We start from the raw sequence: 19,492 nt of genomic DNA, 5'->3' as shown, positions 1-19,492 counted from the left end.
ATTCACAATAGACCTATCACCATAAACGACTAGGTCAGTTAGCGTTTCGTAGACTTTCAAGACTTTCCTTTTAACTCATACTTATTAAAAATATAATTGATGATTTGAATATTTTAACATTAAAAAATTCTACAATTGATATATAAAAGTTCAAAATAGAGAGAGAGATTGAATAGATTTTAGGTTGGGACTGAGGCTCATTGTGTTATTATTGTAAGAGCTAATATCGCATTGCAACCGAATTACAGCCAATATTCCATTGAAAAAGAAGGAATTTTCAGTGCAACGATTCGGCCATTGTGCGTGCGACCATTTTCACAAAACATACTATGGACCAAAGTCCTTGAAGAACATGAGATCAAAAGCTGGACTAGAGTATAATGCAGTCCTTTTCCTGACACATAGCTCTTGTCTAGCCTATCGTCTGAATGCACTACATTCACTTTCACGCAATACAATGGTGACCATATCATATTGCACTTCTTGAATAACATCTCCTACCCTAAAGACTATTAAGAGCTGTCTGGCCGCGCCTCGGAGCTACCACCGTACACTGCAAACGAAGTAAAGTTGGATCTTGCTTCGAGAGGCGGTCGGCAATTTGGTCCAGTATCTTGGTGAGTAGTGCGTAAGCATTTCCACCAGTTTGGACCTCTGACGAGGCAATCCCTAGCATGATGGCTTTCCGTACAAGCATTTTTCTTTTAGGATTTCTATTCGTGGCTGTCGTTGCACAAGGTAAGGACTCGCACTTCTTCACCTTCGCATTCCATTTGTATTCCATTGAAAATCGACCTCAAACTTTACATATGTATTAGCAGAAAGCACCACAAATCACTGTACCACACACACGACTTAAAAACGAGCGTGACTTTTAATGTTTAAAGCATAGAGACGCGAAAATAGCAAGCAAAATAGCGGTAGAACCGCATCAGAGAATCTCAAGAGGTCAGCGAAGAATCTACCCATAACGCGATTCTTTCCTCCTCACTTGCTTCTACTAATTACAACGGCAGCATGAACTTGGTTCTTGCTTCCACCCTATTTGACTTGAATGGATTGTGTTAAATGCAGCTATTGCAGTCACATTCAAAATTCGGTGGTGCCGACTCGTGCAAAGGCTTCATTGATGATAGGATCAGCTTTCATCTTTTCAGGTCGAATTGTTTCGGGTTTCTTCTCCAATACCTTCACATGTTCTCGTCGTCTAGAGCTTTCTCCACTAAATACATTAACTATTGAGACCCAGAAGTTTTCTTTACCCTCTGCACAACTTACAATGGCTACAGAGATGGCAACTGCATGTAAACTTCTTTTAATATTTGTGGTACAAAGCCCTAAACATTTGCATTTACCCAAATTCCTCCAAAGAATTCCAAATTCGTAAACTTTGATAAAAATATATGATTATTGGGTAGAATCTGCTATTTATTCCCCATTTTGTTTACAATTGCTTCCAATCTAGAGAGAAAAATGCTACAAAGGTCTATTACTTAAGCACTAACAACGGTCTTTTGTTCGGGTCAACTGATTATCAATCATTAACTCGCATCAGGACGGATATTTCTATCCAAAGAATTACCATTCACGCGATCAAATACCGGCAAATCTACTGAATTATGAATCATAGGTGAAAATAATTGATAAAAATATGGAGCCAAAATTAAAACCTTTGCGCTACATAAAATATTTTAAAAGAACACGCGATATGGAAAAGTTTCTCGAAGCTTACTAGACGACTTCAAAAAAATCTCTTTGTATGCAGTTTTGAGATATTTTTTATTTTACAATTTTTTGGGATGAATCTAGAGAAAAAGTTGAAATACTTTATATACAAAAGAGGATTGTATCAGCCTAGTTGTGAAGCTTTACACGGGGTGTACAGCCAGTCTTATTCAGTCTGGACGTAATGTGATACCACTGAAAATCCTTGTGAGAAATTATCAGTTAAAAAACTAGTCAAATCACCCAATAATTCAATTTAATTAAAATCATTGAGCTCCAAAAATATCTGTTTTTTGATTCGTATGTATTATCTTATATGAGATGCTGTTTTTGCAAATAGAAATTTTGGATATAGACGCGAGTATTGGATTTCAAGATGGCCGACTGAAATACTGTGATAGAGTTCATTGATAATACTTATAATGGCGCGGCTAGTACTAAAAATTATTTTTTGAACACAAATTTTAAAAAAATGAAAAATAAAAAAGGTCAAACATTTCTGTAATTTCTGTGCATGTTGTGCAAAAGTAACACCATTGATTCATTTGTCTTATATATGTTTATTCCAAAAAAATATTTTTCTGAAAGTTGTTGCTTCCAATACTATTTTAAAGGAAACATTTCGTATCGAAAACTCTTCGTTACTCGAAACGTCACATACTTTTACCGTCTTGTTGCGCATGCGTTGAGCAATATAGGGCACCGAGCATGACCAACATCACGCTATTTTACGATGTAGACATCATTTTCTACATTGATTGAGAAATAGGTCTTTGACGCTCCATTATATCGATTCGTCTTGGCTGTTGAAGTATCGAGCTATTTTTAACTTTTATTCCAAAAATACCGAACCGTGTCCCCACTTTCTTCGATCCACCTTGCTGCCGCGCTAGCTCTAACGTGGATGGGTGACAAAAACATACAAAGAAAAGATCGGATCCCCGTCCCAGACCGCACGTGTTTGTATCATTGACTTTTCACAACTAAAGTGACATTTACGGCGCATGCGTGAGAGTCTGGGAACATGGCTATTGAAGTTTGTTCAGTTACTGAAGCTAAAGTGGCTTCCAGTCTTTTCTTCGCTGGAAAAAAAGAATTGAAAAACGATTGGATCATGACTCGAAAAAGGTAAGGAGTGTTCCATACGACTAGAAATTATTCGTTAATGGGCATTGCTTGCTGCTTAAAAGCTTTTTACTGTAAACGACTGTTTTAAACATCTAGGCTGTGCAAAGTTGTAATTGTAGCTGTTTACTTAACTCATCTCAGTCAATTCTAATGCTCAATCCTTATTCACTTTCTAAATATAACCAAGAAAAAATGAACTAAGAGAAGGAATCTCTGGTATTTATGCTTGTAATCATCATAGGCCTCTTTTTGATGCTAATTTTAGAATCGGATCTGCCATCGTTTGTTTTTCTGCGCGCGCTCTAAATTCTAGAAATAGCATCAAAGAGTGCTCATGATGGGGATTCCATCTCTTAGTTCATTTTCTCTTGATATAACTCTTTCATGCATGTGACTTCAATCATTGTTTACTGACTTAATTTACTACGATAACGTTTGGAATATAGTCTTGATTACCTCCAGTATTATCCTAGCTTTTCTTTCTGCATGTTTAAGCAGTTAACGCCTGTATTAGTTGAATTATATTGAATTATTTGGTTGTGTATCACGTTATCTGGGCCGTCATCTGTCGGTATTCAGTAAAAAATTACAGCCTGGTCGAAAATGAAGTTTTTTTTTGTCTTGTGCAATGAAGTTAAGTTTATTTTATTTCAGTTCTCACAGTTTTTTTTCGAGAGTTGTCAAACAAGTGTGAGAATTCAATGCTAACTACGTCCTTTTGTATCTTATTCTAATATTCGTCAATAATTAATTCAAAGTTCAGTATTAATTTTTATGTGTCCATGGCATTGAGTATTTGGTGTTTTTGTGCAAATCTATAGGCCTTGTTGTGTGTATTTGATAAAATATTTACCTGAAACATAGAGGACTTTTTGTGTCCATGGCAACATGTTGTTTGTGTCCATAACATGTTCTTGTTTGTGTCCATGACAACATGTTCTTGTTTGTGTCTATGGCAACATGTTCTTGTTTGTGTCCATGACAACCTATCTTGGTTTGTGTCCATGGCAACATTTTGTTTGTATCTATGACAACATGTTCTTGTTTGTGTCCATGACAACATGTTCTTGTTTGTGTCCATGATAACATGTTCTTTCTTGTATCTATGGCAACATGTTCTAGTTTGTGTCCATGACAACATGTTTTTGCTTGTATCTATGGCAACATGTTCTTGTTTGTGTCCATGGCAACATGTTCTTGCTTGTGTCCATGGAAATGCCTTGTTTGTATCTATGGTAACGAATTTTTGCTATCTTTCAAAATCTTTCATAGTTCTTGTTTACCTTGATATTATTTTAGGTGTTTGTATTGTATTACTAGTTATTTATTTTGCTCTTTCGATTTTTCCTTTATTTCGTGTTAATTGTCCAAGAAAATATTAATTTTTAATGTTCTTCAAACCAAGATAAAGTAGCCATTTTCCCAGGCTTCCCACATTGTTTTGAAAATTAAAAATGACTTAGTACAAGAATTCACGTGACAGAAACTGATTGGCAGTTGACTGACAGATGACATGGTCCAAATATCGTGTGTGTGTGTCAAAACAAGGTAGCCTAAGTTTCATCAAGTGAGTGTTAAGGCATATATTTGTACCTAGCTTGGGCATATCCGAGGTTTTCCCATTTCAGAGCAGTTGTCATTCTCTTGAGAATAAGATTCTTTGATTGAGTTTCATCCAAATTCATGTCTCTTCTCATGTGCAACCATTAAACGAAGAAATGATACTCTAGGGAATGGCACGTGGTCTGAAATTGGAAAACATTACACCCAAGCTAAAAGGACTTATTGTTCAAAATTGGTGAAGATAAATACACTGCAACCTCGTTTTGATGCAAAGGCTTGTTTACCTTGTTTAATTTAAGCGGGATAATAAATTGTTACGTCATTGTATGAGTACGTTGTCAGGTGGTTTCTCTCGTGAGTGATATCAAGCCGTGTTGGTTTCTTGTGCTAAAAAAGCAAACTTGGCAGCCATGTCTATTTCTTGTTTCTTTTTTATGAGTTGGAATGATCGTAAGCTAACCATTTTCAGTCTTGTCGATTGATTTTGAAGTTCATAATCAAATTCAAATCGCTTTTGTCTTTTGCTTCATAGTTCCTTGTCGCCAGGTCAAACCAGCAGAATGTAAGAACATGGTTCAGAGCGAGTGCACCGTTAGTGCCGACTGCCCTGGTCGAGCCATCTGTTGTTATGATGGCTGTAGGTCTAAATGCGTCCCTATTACACGTGAGTGATCAGTTCCCACCTCCTGCCGATCAAATGGAGCTAAGAAGTCCTGGGTACCAAAATGGAAATCAAATAGGCTAGATAATTGGGACCATCTTCAGCAACTGGAAATGGCGGGAAATGATACATGTCTATACTCGATGCGTAAAATAAATTTCTTTCAGCAATATAGAGTGCGGGAGGTCGTGGTTCGAGTCCCTGCTGGACCAACACTCATAATCTTAAAATAACGAAGGAGAAGGTGCGGCCTTTGTTATTACATCTGCAAATGGTTAGAACTTCACGTGGCTCAAATGGCCACTCAAATGGCGGTCCCGTCCCTAGTCAACTAGAATGTAGTTATTGTTAACTGTATGTAGTTATTGTTTTTATACTTTTTTTAACTGTTCTCGAATACCTGTTTTTCCTCTTGTCACGATGAATGCTCATTCATGCGTGACTCACATGGCGTGACCTATTGTTATGTCACGCATTGGGTTTATTGGTTATACAACTTGAATGTAACGACAAAACCGACGGGTATCAATATGCATACCAGGCATTATAAATAAATTTGACGCCGACAGGCTTGAAGTTGTGTATTGTATTGAAAAAAAAAAAGTTTATTAATTAGTTGATTTTTCAAATTACGTTTGTTCCCTTTTTACTGTGAACAAAGGCTTTCCTATTTCTAACTCGTGGGGACAGGGGTTACTTAATGTCCATTCACTCGAGTGTTACTGGCAAAGAAAGAAATATTCTCAAGGGAATGGCACCTGTCTTAAAATAGGGAAACGCTGGTCATACATTTTGGTATTTGATAGACATTACAAACGAAGCAAACATACCATATATATATATATATATATGCATCCACATTTAGAATTTGCTGGAATGATATATCTAAATATATCTGTAGAACCACTCGTCGAAGCTTGTTAGATAGTGTATACTCATTACTGCGGTTTTCTATATTCCGTAAACTCAGACATTTTAACGGCTTTTGGTGAAATTGTTTTTTCACTGCCGCCAGTCAACAACATAAAAGGTACCGACTGAATATTTTTGATTAACGGACGGTAGCGAAAAATACAAATTTCATCAAGCAGCTCGCAACAATCAAGCTTACGCTTTGCATCACACAGTTCAACCTCACCCCCCAACCCCCCATCCCATCCCAATCCCGTATCACTTCTTGACTATATATACACACACACACACACACACACATATATATATACATACCAACTTAGCACTTAAGAGTAGCCCTGAAAGGGTCTTTTACCTAACAGCAATGGACCTTATGTAACCTATCTTTGCACAAAACCTTTTATAGTATGCCTCTTCATATATGTATGATTTAATGGATCGTTCTGTTCTTTTTTTATCTTTCAGTCCTACCCCCAACATACGCACCCTTAGTAAGTATTGTTTATTATCATTGTTACGATTTAGTGTTTTTGTTATAACTTGTTATAAACCCATCTTGGATTTAAGGCCAACATCGTCAAAATACAAAATGGAATTTTTGACATTTTTGTGTATTCTCCTGTTAGCATCGCATCCAAATTGATTTTGAGAGTAATCTGTTGTTATTATTGCTGTTTGTTTGTTTGTTTGTCGTCGTTGCTGTCGCGTCTGTTGTTTCCTTTATTACTGTTGTTGTTTTTTATTCGAAACCTTTTTTATCACAAATTGTACGTTAATCCCTCGCGCGCTGATTGTCTATTTTTTATGATCAGTAAGAGGACAGACAAATACGCTGACGTCAACGAGCTCGCACTCTTTCCGTTGGTTGTTTTGATCACTAAAAACGTCGAAAAAACCGGCGTGTTAAAGAATTTTTTGTGGTAAAAAAAAAAAAAAAAAATCGAGGTCCCTCTTCTATGGTCTGTAAATCTTATCGAACATGGAATGGCGTCGGCATATAATCCTCCCTGCGCTCGTGGTTCCACTTGAGTTTGGATAGAAAAGGTGTTTTGTTTTCCCATTTTGCAAAGACGTGATGCTCTAGCCTCTCTTGGCTTATAGAAACTTACCTCTAGTTTGAGCTGGGGCGTTACGAGGTCTTGGTCATAGGGGAAGCGTGACCCACCTGCTCATGTATTACAAAAGTGTGTGTGTTGTATTTCTAGCGTAGTGGAGTCAAAATGTACCATTTTCTCGTGTACGAGTTTCCCGCCATAATAATATCTATATTGAACCTAGATAAGCACTCACCAGGCATAGAACCATTGCTGGTGCCCTGATTAACTGTATAATGTTTTGTTTTTACTGCTCTACTTGATTTCTAACTTTTCGTTTTTCACCTTACAGAGAGGGCGAAAAGGAGCAGTTGGCCCACCTGGAGAAGTGGTAAGAGACGAGCTTAAAAAATCAATGGTTTTAAATATAATTCATTAAAAAATAACAGGAAAAGTATAACAAAAAATGAATGGAAAAATTAATAAAATGTTTAGCTCATTTATCAAAATTTATTATATAGTTAGGATACATGGTCCGGTAGGGTTTTTGCGTAAGCAGGGATACAGATAAAATATAGCGCGGGATCCGGGAAACGAGAAAAAAAGCTTACGCCATTCGGATCAAGATCAGTTTTGGCGGTTGGGAAAAAATATACCTCTTTACCCTGGGCGTCATGTTTTCCCCGAGTTCAGATCACATGTCATTCTCCAGAGTATGATTTCTTTGTGAAACGGTTGTGCATAAGAAGACACATGAATATGGATACAAGTCAAACAAAGGAATCATATTCTCAAGAGAATGACACGTGGTCTGAAAAGGTGAAAAATTCTCTTCGCTGCGTTAAAATGTTCATATGTAATTAATGGACGGAAGCCAAAGTCAATTCGTGTAAGGGGATGTTTACATGATACCGGAATGAGTTCGTTCCGGAACGATAATTGAATGTCATACCGCGTTTTACATGAGAAAAATCATGTTGGTACCATTTAACAAAAGATTTCTCATTAGCATCCATTGTTAACGGTAGCACAATGGCCGCCATTTTTTTCTCTTTTAACTCTCTTGCAAATGCTTGCAACGCATCAATATCGTACCCAGAGCGTGCGTTTCTTCTGGCCTGTGGCGAAGAACGATTGCTCTGGCATAATCCATTTTTGGGACCAGGATTTCTTGCACTTCCGATATGAGAGCGCATGCGTTTAAAGACTTGTCAAAAATAAAAATAAAAATGTTCCTGATTCCTAATTCTTATTTTGTTCGTAAGTAAACACAAAACTCTGTTTGAAAGCATGATTTTCATTGATTATATTTTACTTCTGGAAAATTGCGCATGCGCCAAAAAAATGGATTGTGCCAGAGCTCTCTTTCTTCCCCACAGGCCAGAAGAAACACAGGCTCTGGGTACGAGATTGAGAGTGTTTTCATTCTGGAATGAGTGTTCGTACCACGTTCACATGGTACCGGTATGGAATATCACCCCCGGAACGAGCGTTTCGTTCCGGAACGAAAAGCGGAATGAACTCTCATTTAGGAATGACTCGTTCCGATATCAAATTTTGCTCATGTATCATGTAAACAAATACGAAGAAATAAAAGAAATAAACGCGTTCCTGAAAGACACACATTTCGGTATCATGTAAACGACCCCTAAGTTGCCTGAGAACCGTTCTTAACAGCTGACTGCATCATTCTGTCTTAGGGAGATCCAGGACCGGACGGAGATAGTGGTCCCGGTGGACCACCGGGGTATCCGGTAAGTTCAAAAAATCCCCCTTCGTGCTCTTATTAAATCAACAGTAATCACTTTCAAACCCAGCTTAACCAATTATTATTATTATGTAACTTTCTTAGGGTGTTTTAGGACCTCCTGGAGAAACAGGTGATCCAGGACAACAAGGACTACAAGGCCCACAAGGTTTACCCGGTGGGGCATCACCGGTAAGTCAGTATGACACTAAAGAACACGAATTCAGTATTATGTGGAGTGAGGATCGTAAATATTTCCCCGTTTACATTACTGATGTAATGTCTAGGTAGTGTTTGATTTTGAGAACGAATATTAGACATATGAATAAACGTTGAATAAGTGGTGATAGAGAAAGAACTCAGAAAAAAATCTGAGGTTTCAGATGGGAATTGAACCCACCACCTTCAGTAATTTAGTCGAATGCTCTATAATTACTGAGTCACTTCGAGTCAACTCGAATGATGAGTTACGGTCGTTTTTTGTTGTTGTTGTTGTTTTGTTTGTTTGTTTGTTTTGTTTTGTTTTTGTTGTTTTTTGTTTGTTTGTTTGTTTTTTGTTTTGTTTTTTCCCCAGGTATGAACTGCAATCCAGTGTTTTAAATTTGTTTTGAATTTGGTATTTGTTTTTACAGGGTGGCCAAAAAGGACCAGATCCAAATGACTCTGGTAACATCAAAGGAGAGCCTGGAGCTCCTGTAAGTTTATTGAAAGGGTGTTTGTTAGTTGGCGGAGTTGTATTTACGGCGTTTGGTAGTTTTTTTTCAATGTGTGTTTTTAGCGATTGAATGCATGTATTTATATTAGGACGATTGGTAGTCGTTTTTCAATGTGTGTTTTTAGCGATTGAATACATGTATTTATATTAGGACGATTGGTAGTCGTTTTTCAATGTGTGTTTTTAGCGATTGAATGCATGTATTTATATTAGGACGATTGGTAGTCGTTTTTCAATGTGTGTTTTTAGCGATTGAATGCATGTATTTATATTAGGACGATTGGTAGTCGTTTTTCAATGTGTGTTTTTAGCGATTGAATGCATGTATTTATATTAGGGCGTTTGGTAGTTGTTTTTTGTGTGTTTTTAGTGAGTGAATGCATGTATTTATATTAGGGCGTTTGATAGTTGTTTTTCAATGTGTGTTTTTAGCCAGTGAATGCATGTATTTATATTAGGGCGTTTGATAGTTGTTTTTCAATGTGTGTTTTTAGCCAGTGAATGCATGTATTTATATTAGGGCGTTTGATAGTTGTTTTTCAATGGGTGTTTTTAGCGAGTGAATGCATATATTTATATTAGGGCGTTTGATAGTTGTTTTTAAATGTGTGGTTTAGCACGTGATGGCGCTGATGAACATTTCAACTTTTGGCTTAACATACTTTGACACACATACCACACAAAACCATATTAGAACATTACATCACAGAACCTGTTTGACACAACACAATCCAGACACATACATACACACCGCAAAACCCGTAGGAGAACAATACTTTACACTACTCCATCACCACTATACTAGACGACCGACAGCTTTGATACAACACAAACCATGGTAAAAATAAACGCCTCAAAACCATTCCAGATAAATACATCTCTCTAATACTTCACATCCTAACACATTGGTTCAGCACATATGAGCACACATACCCATTACAATATCATACAAAACCAGAACGACACACTAGATTTTATGTACCAATTAGTGTACCTGCCATGTACTATTTCTGGCGTTAACTTTTATTTCTTTTAATTAGGGACCAGCTGGCCCACCTGGTCTTCCTGGAAAACGTGGCAACGACGTGAGTTTATTTTTCTTAAAAAGTAGCTTACATAATACCAATACGTGAACATTAGAAGGTATCCAGCGCTTGCAAAAGTCTGCTGCTCAACCATACGGAGAGGAAGAAAAAATAACCTATGCTTACAGGCGGACAACTCAATTTGTATGTGTTTTCCATAGGGTAAACGAGGAGAACCTGGTCCAGCCGGGCTTCAAGGAAACGTGGGACCAACGGTAAGCATCATTCGTGCTTCAATCATTTTAGATATGTTCTTTTTTTTTTCCAGTGGATTTCTTAACAACCTAATGTATGTCGTGTTTTCCGTTCATTTCAGGGAAGACCCGGGTTAGCGGGACCACCAGGTGCACCCGGTCTTAATGGAAACGATGTAAGTACATAGAACGTTAAGGTACTTATTATTGCTTGCTGTACAAGGGCGGATGCAAAGTGGGGCTGTATCCCCCCACCCCCTCCCCCTCCCTTTCAGAACGTTGGTTATGCTTTTTGAAGAGGAATAAAAAGCCTGTAGTGCCATTCGCAAAATTTGGTCAAGCCCCCTTAAATTGTTTTGAATCAGTTGTTCCACCCCTGTTGTAGCCGTTCTATGACACGTGCTTTACTTAATGCAGTGGCTTTTTAGCAATTAAGACATACGATGCAGTTGTTGCGCTGAACTTCGCTAGAAACATAATCTTTGAGACATGCTATATTATGCTTGCATGTTTTCCCACACATCACAGAATGTTACAACCGCCCAGTGCAATCACGTTTGATGCGTTTCCGCTTGTATAATCTTTTTGCAGCATTCTGCTTTGATTATACACCTATTTCAAAAAAGTTGTCATCGTCAAAGGCGATAGACAATAGCTAGGCGATAGGCGTAAAGCGATAGCAGATAGGTAATTCCAACAAGATCCAAGAATAGCTTGAACGACTTGTGTTTCTGCGTCTTATTCTCGTCAAGAACATGGGCCTCTTGACATTGACACTGATTCAATGTCCTTTGTAGTCGACGAAACCCTTTTTTGTATACACGTGCCATGGCTTTTGATATATAATCTATTTTATTATGAGCGCACCAGAAAATAACTGGTTTACTTTGTTACTGTTGTCAGGGAAGAGCAGGAGAAGCTGGCCCGAAGGGAGATGTTGGAAGAGATGGCCCTCCAGTAAGTTCAAACTTCGTCTGTAAAAAGTAACAGTGCCGATAGGACATAGCGTATTGGCCTTCCATCCCCACCCATCCAATAAATACGCCACTTGAAAATGCAACTTTTTAAAAACGCTTCCCAAAGTAGAAGTTTTTAAAAACGCCCTTTTCATTTTGTCGTGTTGACGTTTGAAAACGGAACTTTTCAAAAACGCTGGCGTAGCAATCTCTTTTCTTAGCTAAAAGTCCGTTTGAACCTCCAACGGCCCGCGCACAAGAAAAAGTGAATGTATTGTTTTGAAATTACGAATTACTTGCTTTTTATTTGACTTTGGGAAAATTTGTGAAGATATTTTAGGCGAGAAAGATTCTACAAGATTATGTGGGTTTAAAGCCAAGAAAAGCTTAAAATGTGCATTTCACATTGAATGAATATAAAACAAAACGATTCTGTTTAATTTGATTTTCACATTCCTTCGTGCTTTTGTAATGCCATGGCGACCAAACTCATCAGAGGATTTCACAAAACTTTAATACAAATAATAAAGTTCTTTTCCAATGAAAAAAAAAAAAGACTAATTAAATTGTTCCTTTGCAGGGAGCGGCTGGATTGCCTGGTATGCCAGGAGAAGTTGGTTTCAAAGGAGAACGCGTACGTTGAGATCTGTTTTCTTATTTTACTGAATTTCCCTGGTTTATGTCGTCTTGAAAATGTTAACCTTTATTTTCTTGTAGGGTCCAGGCGGAGTTAAAGGAAGAAAGGGAGACGAGGGAACTCGTGGAGAGAGAGTAAGTAATTCACAATAATGATAATAATAATGATAATAATAATAATAATAATAATAATAATAATAATAATAATGATAATGATAATAATGATAATAATAATAATGATAATAATGATAATAATGATAATAATGATAATAATGATAATAATGATAATAATGATAATAATGATAATAATGATAATAATGATAATAATGATAATAATGATAATAATGATAATAATAATAATAATAATAATAATAATGAGATGGAGCCTGAGATGAAGAATATCTTTGGAGCAAGATACAAAGATGTATTACTTAGAATGCAGAAAGCGGTGTTAAGCTGCACAGTGAACATTGCAAGAACATTTAAATTAATCACATCTTAAGGACATTTCAAACATTCTAAGTATTTAAACTGCATCTTAAGAACATTAATAATTGGTTTTAAGTGATTGTATATATTATTAGTCCTGTCATGCTGGTAGGTTACGAAATTACGCCCTATCTAGCTTACCTAATTAGCATTCAAACGTGTTTACTGATGATAATAATATAGATATAAATAACAATAATAAAATAGTAATAGTAATAATGATATTAATAATGATTTTAACATAATTATGATAATATTGAAAATAAGAACGTCAAGGGAAAATAGTAATAATAATAATAATAATAATAATAATGGACACTAATGTAACTAATTCCATTGTTTTCTTTTGTTTTACTGGCTTTGACTGTTATTAAAGTGCTACTACGACGAAAATCGCTCAAACTTGGATTCAGCTGAAACTTCCTAAGAATACTCTTTAAAGGTCCAATAATCACTGTATAAAGTGTTTTCTCGATATTCAGGACGAAAGTATGACATTTTTACGATTATTTTTTGGAGTCTGTGACGTCATACACTCAACATCAAACATTGCTACATATATTTCTTTGTATATAAATCCTTAATTGATTTTATTCCTATGAAGCCCAAATGGTGGCTAATGTGCTTATTTCACATTACTTGTGACTATAATTTATATTTTGGGGTGTTTGGGTATTTCTTTCTCCCTTTATATACTGATATTTTGATCATAAACTACGAAGAAATGTATGGAGCGATGTTCGAAGTTGAGTGTATGACGTCACAGACTCCAAAAAATAATCGTAAAAATATCACACTTTCGTCCTGAATATCGAGAAAACACTTCATACAGTGATTATTGGACCTTTAAAGAGTATTCTTAGGAAGTTTCAGCTGAATCCAAGTTTGAGCGATTTTCGTCGTAGTAGCACTTTAACTAATTATATAAACAACTTTTTTTTACGCTTGTCAAATAAAATCACTTTAAAATGAAATAAATTGTTAAAAGCAAGTTTAGTTAAAAAGCATATATATAAATGAAAAGAGTAGCTGAGACACGAAAATACATTTGTGATAAACACAAGGGTTAAGAGCGTTCGCTTGCATAATGCTCCACAAGGGAGGAGGGGCCCGGGATGGCTACCCTTTAACCGCCACTCAAGTGTGTAGTGAAAGACGTTGAATAATTCTTTTGAATTTTCCTTCATTTACTGCATAGGGAACTGTTGGAACTCCTGGAGCACCTGGTTTTGACGGACTTAACGTAAGTACACAACCTTTCTGACTAACAACTTTTCGCCCATCTATTTGCAATAAACACTGCTCTAAATTGAAGAATAATGAAGAAGAAGAGCTGGAGTTTACTGGTTTTTGTTTTAAAAAAAATAACTTTGTGGAAGTAAATGAAGTTTTGTTTCTTTTTTGTTGCAGGGAGATCCAGGACAACAGGGATTAAAGGGCAAACCTGGTGTACCTGGCCTTGATGGTCCACGAGGACCTGTCGGAAGCCCTGGAGAAACAGGACTGCCGGTAAGTCAGAATATAAACATGATGCCCTGTTCTTGTCTACCACTCTTTTCATTGCTATATCGAGACAACAGTCGCCACTTAGAAATCGTGCAATAATTAAGCCAGTTTATACTTTGAGGATCGTTTTCGGTGCGCATGCGATTTTATCCCGAATTTCTCACCTTTTTATTTGTTTAAACCTTCTTATGTTGTTAATTAAACAAAAGAAGGTGAGAAATTCGGAATAAAATCGCATGCGCACTGAAAACGAGTCTTAAAGTATGAACTGGCTTATACGCTGCCGTCAATCAGAGTATGTATATGTACCGAACAATTAATTTGATTGACGTTAGTATATTGCCTGTTTTGTCTGTCTGTCCGTTTGTTTTGCGCGTCTGACTAAATTATCTCATTTACACCTAGGGTGCCGTTGGCCCCAACGGTGCACCAGGTCTTCCTGGAACACCAGGAGTAAAAGGAAATCAAGGTGCAACCGGATCCCGGGGTCTTCCTGGAGAAACTGGACAACCGGGTGTTGTTGGCCCAACAGGACCTAAGGGCCAAAGAGGCGCGAATGGACGAGATGGTGAATCTGGTCTGCCTGGTGATAAAGGAAGCAGGGTAAGGTGAAAGTCGTGTAAGAACATGATGTTCACGTGGATTCAATGGTCGCGAAAGAGTTCTACGTCTAAGACTTTTGGGGACTTTATCTTTCAGTTTTAGGCCCTTGCTTAACGAGGAAACATGTTAACTGCTCGAATGTTTCCCCAATGTTTCCCAGTTTAGCCACATGCGAAATATTGCTGGGCACAAATTTTGCTTTCAAATTGCAATCATTTTTGTTCTTTACCCCAGAAAGATTTCATGTCTTCAAGACGCATGGAAACAATATTTCACGATGTTTTTTCGTTTACTCACGAAAGTCAACATTCTAAAAGTCGTTACTAGCAACGCTCGCTCTATCTTGTCAAAACAAGATGACGGACGAGGAGTTGAAAGTGCGCATACGGTAACCGATATTGAGTAAACCTGACTTTTTTGCCACCTTTGGCAACATTTAATGAAAAATGTTTCTGGAAACATGTTTTATCGTTAGCCAGGGCCTTAGACGGTTTATGTTGCTTAGCTTTTGATCCACTCTTTATCCCTCTTTTGAGCGCTCCTTACAGCGTGGCTATTCATAATAGCAATGCTAGTTTTCCATCATCTCTACCGTTCTCAAATATCTGGTTTATCTAGAGGATGTCATGCTGGAAGCACTTTTCCTTTAATCATCGTCGTCGTTTTTTCTGACAGCTAATGCTGCTTTTGCAATGCTTATAGCACGTTGGAATGCAGCTCAATTTGGAAAACATAAGAACAGGTTTCAAATCCTCATCGTATTGAAATTCTTTCGTTTTGCCCTCCAGATTGACTCTGCATTGACGTCTCATGCAATTGGTCTATTTGTTTTGTTGCAAGCTTCTTTAATTGTGTTTGTGCGCGGAGATATCCTTAATAACCTTGTATATACAAGAAAGATAGTCCCACAGTGACATCCAAGTTAATGTAACTCACGTAGAATGCTACATTCTAAACATTGCATTTTTTTTAAACAGGGACCCCCTGGAATCATCGGTAAACCTGGATTACGAGGACCACTAGGTGCTCCGGTAAGTCTTTCCTATGCAACCACCTATGGACCTTGTTTGAAATCAGCCAATAAAATGGAGACAGATGTTTAAATACCAAAGGAAGATCTCTTTCAGCACGAAATATTTAAAATTTGGATTTCCTTAACTTATACTACCCTCCCTTTTTCGTTTTCAATTCGTATTTCATGACCTTTTATTAGAGGAATTCCATATCTCTCTCTTGGGAATTGTAACTACGAAATTTCAAAACCTGTATAAAAGCAGATAATATCCCCACGACGTGGAATTACCTCGGATGTCTCAGATGACCACTTTAAATTGCGGTACCGTCTTTCCAGACTTCTTCATTGCTAACCAATACCGGAGGGAGGTAAAAGAACATCTGAGGATGTAAAGAAACCCTGGCAGTGACCATCCTCAGTGCCTACGCCTCGTGCTAACCATTTCTTATGATTGTAAATTGCATAAAAAAGCAATATGACATTCACAGTACCGTCTCTCCACACTTCATCATTACTAACCAATACCGGAGGGACGTAAAAGAACCACTGAGGACGTAATGAAACCCTGGCAGTGACCATTCTCACTGCCTACACCTCGTGCTAACCATCTCTTATGATTGTAAATTGCATTAGAAAATGCAATATGACATTCACAGCTCAATGTAAATCGCTTTCGATTATATCTATATAGAAAAACGAATTATTAAACATTATCATTACCTACATTCGTATTTTACTAGTAGAAGGGATTTTAAAATCTTGCTTTATGTAACAGGGTGTTCCTGGTAATCCTGGTGCAGCTGGTCCTAATGGAGACAGGGTAAGTCTGATATAAAGAGTTCTATTTCAAATGATTACAATAGATTATCAACTATTATTAATGCTATTGGTTTGTCTTGACAGGGACAACCTGGAAAACCTGGTGCCCCAGGACACAAGGGAGAGAAAGGCTCACAGGTAAGAGAGACCAGACCTATTTTAGTTTACAATTTTTCAACAAAACAATCGCACATCAATGTTGTCGGACCCTAAAGGAAACAATGAACTGATTAGTCGAAGTTAGCTAGCACATGACACAGATTGTGGTCTCACAGTTTGAATTCTTATAAAAACTTTCTTTTTTTCACGAGGGTAACACTTAATAGCCAGTGGCTAACAAACCTGTGGCCCTTATTCCGTGATCGAATTGGAATTTAGGAGTTGATTTTTGAGGAGGAGGGAGGAAAACCGGAGAACCCGGAGAACCCTTGAAGCACAGGAGAGAACCAACAAACAACTCTACACACATACAACACCGAACTTGATTCTGATTAGACAAGATAAGTACGATTAAGAGTGCATGTCAGCAAAAATCAAACAAATTCGATATTTCGCGGCCGCGGTTGAAAAATCGATTTTGCTCAAATTTTGTCCAGATGTACTTTATTATATCACAAAATGCACTGCATAGTTTTTTAAGGAAAATATATTTTTATTTTTGAGAAAATGCCGTTTTAAAAAGTCCTCCCGAAATCGCCATTTTAGTGGCCAAAATTTGCGTTGAGTTTACCGAGCGAGTTCAGTACAAAAATCGATTCTGATCAACTTAAAACCCCTAAGACCGTGTTCTATGCTATCTAAATATCCGGTTACGTGACTTACAGGAAATTTGAGTTACTTTTTGTGACATAAATAATCTTAGTTTTAAGACTCGTGATTCTAGGTGATTGACGATATCCCCAAAACAAAATCGATTTTCACCATGCGATAAAGCTCCAAACCCAACGAGTTTCCGAGGGTTAGTTCTTTAAGAAACGAGCTTTCAATTGATGTAAACATTTCTTTGGGCAAACAAATATTCGTTACGCGACGGGTCATTCAAATCTTCAATTTTTGACCTTTCGAAGTCATACGCCATAACTTCCCATCACTCACAAAATCAAAAAATCTCGCCTGGCTAATCTCTTATTCTTACTATTTTACCCTTACAGGCCAAAAAATACACTTGTTATAGCATTTCTTACCTTTTTAAGGCGAAAATCTGGTCTATTAACCTCGGTATTCGTTATAATGGTATCACAAGTCTTGACCATTATCTGTCAGTTGATAACTTCCGTTTACTATCCAATATGTCAACCGTCCAGCGCTTACTAAACGGCGTTTAAAACCCTTGTCGAACAGTCAAGATTGTTTTCCTTTTTATCTGAAGTTCTACGATATCATAATATATCAATATGATTTCAAAATTTATGGTACAGCTGAATTTCCGTATCGAATTTAGAGTACGTAAACAAATGGCCTGGGATTATATGCTAATCAGGTAGACTACGACTTTCTAGGGTAGGGACGGTATGTCCCATTTGCCTTTCTCTGACATCCCAGCGCTTACTAAAAGTTATTTAAAGCCTCTGATTAACTGTTAGATCAGTCGATGTTGTTAATATGCTTTTCGAAGAACGAGTTGGGTGTTCGGCTTATATCGTCAAAGTCATAGTTCATGATCTGCAAAATAATATAATTTGAATTAGTTACAGGAACTGTGTACACAGGAAGCCCAATTGGCGGCGGGGAAGGAATTGGGGAGGGGAGGGGGGGAGGTTAAGCTATGAAATGATGATGATTATTATTATTATTATTATTATCATAAACAAACAATAAGACAGGTTGAATAAATAATTACCTTTTACAGCTGCAATTGCCAATTAACTCCATAAGCAAATCAACATATTGCTGTTTTCTTGTTCCCTTGATTGAAGAGGTATCCTGCTCATAAAAAGTGCATATTTCTTGCAGCATTGCTATGGAGAACTTTGAAAGCTTCGAGCTTGTAGCTAGTTCGCATAGATTGTGAGCTTCAAACATGATGGGATGACCGAGTCCGATTTCCTTAATTATGTTGTGTGCAAGCTCTTCAAACTCTTCCTCGTCGAGCCTTGCCTCCTCATCTTCCTCCATCTCGTCTTCTAAGTCCACGTCATCCACTTTAACCTCCCTTCTTTTCTTAGCAAGACGTGAGAAAAAACTTTTTATCTGCTTTGGTGTGAGGTACTCATTTGAATTAAACATAAAAGAACCATCAAGGTTTCTTGCCTTTCTCATAGAATTAGATACGGTATTAGCATCCACTTTGTGCCCTGTCTGCTCTCCAAGATCGAACATCTTGGTAAGATAGTCCTTTTGAGCTTTGTTCAAGCGTTTCCTTTGGACAGTGGATGACTTCAATGCCCAGCCTTTTGATAGAGCATCGCCATATGCCAATGTGCGGGAAGTACTTGGTTCTTCAAGTGGCTGGTTCTCCAATGACGCATTTCCTTGGTCAAGTTTTACGGCGTATGACAGCATCGCCTTGTCTAGAAGTGTTTCGCGTTCCAGTACATATTTATGCTTACCGACGTCAAGATGGCGTTGAAGAGATGAAAAAAGCTGGAACGATTTAATGCAGCCGTCGTCGGGACATGGAAACAGCTTTGTCGTTTGCTCTTCATCTTCTGAGCTGGAGCTTTCAGCATCCGTATGCGTAGGCTGGGTCTCGATACTTTTAGAT

The 19,492-nt window shown here is 37.4% G+C and overlaps 2 protein-coding genes across 2 annotated transcripts in view; one reads left to right on the top strand and one right to left on the bottom strand.

The window, feature by feature from the left end:
- Positions 1-506: 506 nt before the first annotated feature.
- LOC116301179 (uncharacterized) overlaps positions 507-19,492 on the top strand; it is a 51,555-nt gene continuing 32,569 nt past the window's right edge. Inside the window, exons 1-18 of the mRNA XM_031710198.2 lie at positions 507-738; positions 6,455-6,480; positions 7,376-7,414; positions 8,724-8,777; positions 8,876-8,962; positions 9,403-9,465; positions 10,526-10,570; positions 10,732-10,785; positions 10,887-10,940; positions 11,668-11,721; positions 12,301-12,354; positions 12,438-12,491; positions 14,044-14,088; positions 14,256-14,354; positions 14,757-14,954; positions 15,932-15,985; positions 16,745-16,789; positions 16,873-16,926. Of these exons, the coding sequence (XP_031566058.2) occupies positions 675-738; positions 6,455-6,480; positions 7,376-7,414; positions 8,724-8,777; positions 8,876-8,962; positions 9,403-9,465; positions 10,526-10,570; positions 10,732-10,785; positions 10,887-10,940; positions 11,668-11,721; positions 12,301-12,354; positions 12,438-12,491; positions 14,044-14,088; positions 14,256-14,354; positions 14,757-14,954; positions 15,932-15,985; positions 16,745-16,789; positions 16,873-16,926 (1,143 nt within the window). The 5' untranslated portion in view covers positions 507-674. The remainder of the gene's footprint in view (positions 739-6,454; positions 6,481-7,375; positions 7,415-8,723; positions 8,778-8,875; positions 8,963-9,402; positions 9,466-10,525; positions 10,571-10,731; positions 10,786-10,886; positions 10,941-11,667; positions 11,722-12,300; positions 12,355-12,437; positions 12,492-14,043; positions 14,089-14,255; positions 14,355-14,756; positions 14,955-15,931; positions 15,986-16,744; positions 16,790-16,872; positions 16,927-19,492) is intronic.
- Positions 17,123-19,491, bottom strand: LOC148912354 (uncharacterized). Its single transcript, XM_089027525.1, has 2 exons — positions 18,629-19,491; positions 17,123-18,450 (listed from the first exon to the last, which is right to left on the bottom strand). Exons 1-2 carry the CDS (start codon positions 19,288-19,290, stop codon positions 18,444-18,446), a joined length of 669 nt encoding a protein of 222 aa, XP_088883651.1. The 5' UTR covers positions 19,291-19,491; the 3' UTR covers positions 17,123-18,443.

This window comes from Actinia tenebrosa, unplaced genomic scaffold (assembly GCF_029948245.1).
Source record: "Actinia tenebrosa isolate PJP-AT-01 unplaced genomic scaffold, QUT_ActTen_1.0 PGA_scaffold11__36_contigs__length_13525064, whole genome shotgun sequence".
Taxonomy (NCBI): domain Eukaryota; kingdom Metazoa; phylum Cnidaria; class Anthozoa; order Actiniaria; family Actiniidae; genus Actinia; species Actinia tenebrosa.
The sequence above is the reverse complement of the archived record's forward strand: the minus strand, read 5'-3'. Positions and strand labels throughout refer to the sequence as shown.

Excerpts from the sequence above, each read along its gene's own strand:
- LOC148912354 (XM_089027525.1), bottom strand. The coding sequence starts at position 19,290 with ATGCTGTCATACGCCGTAAAACTTGACCAAGGAAATGCGTCATTGGAG.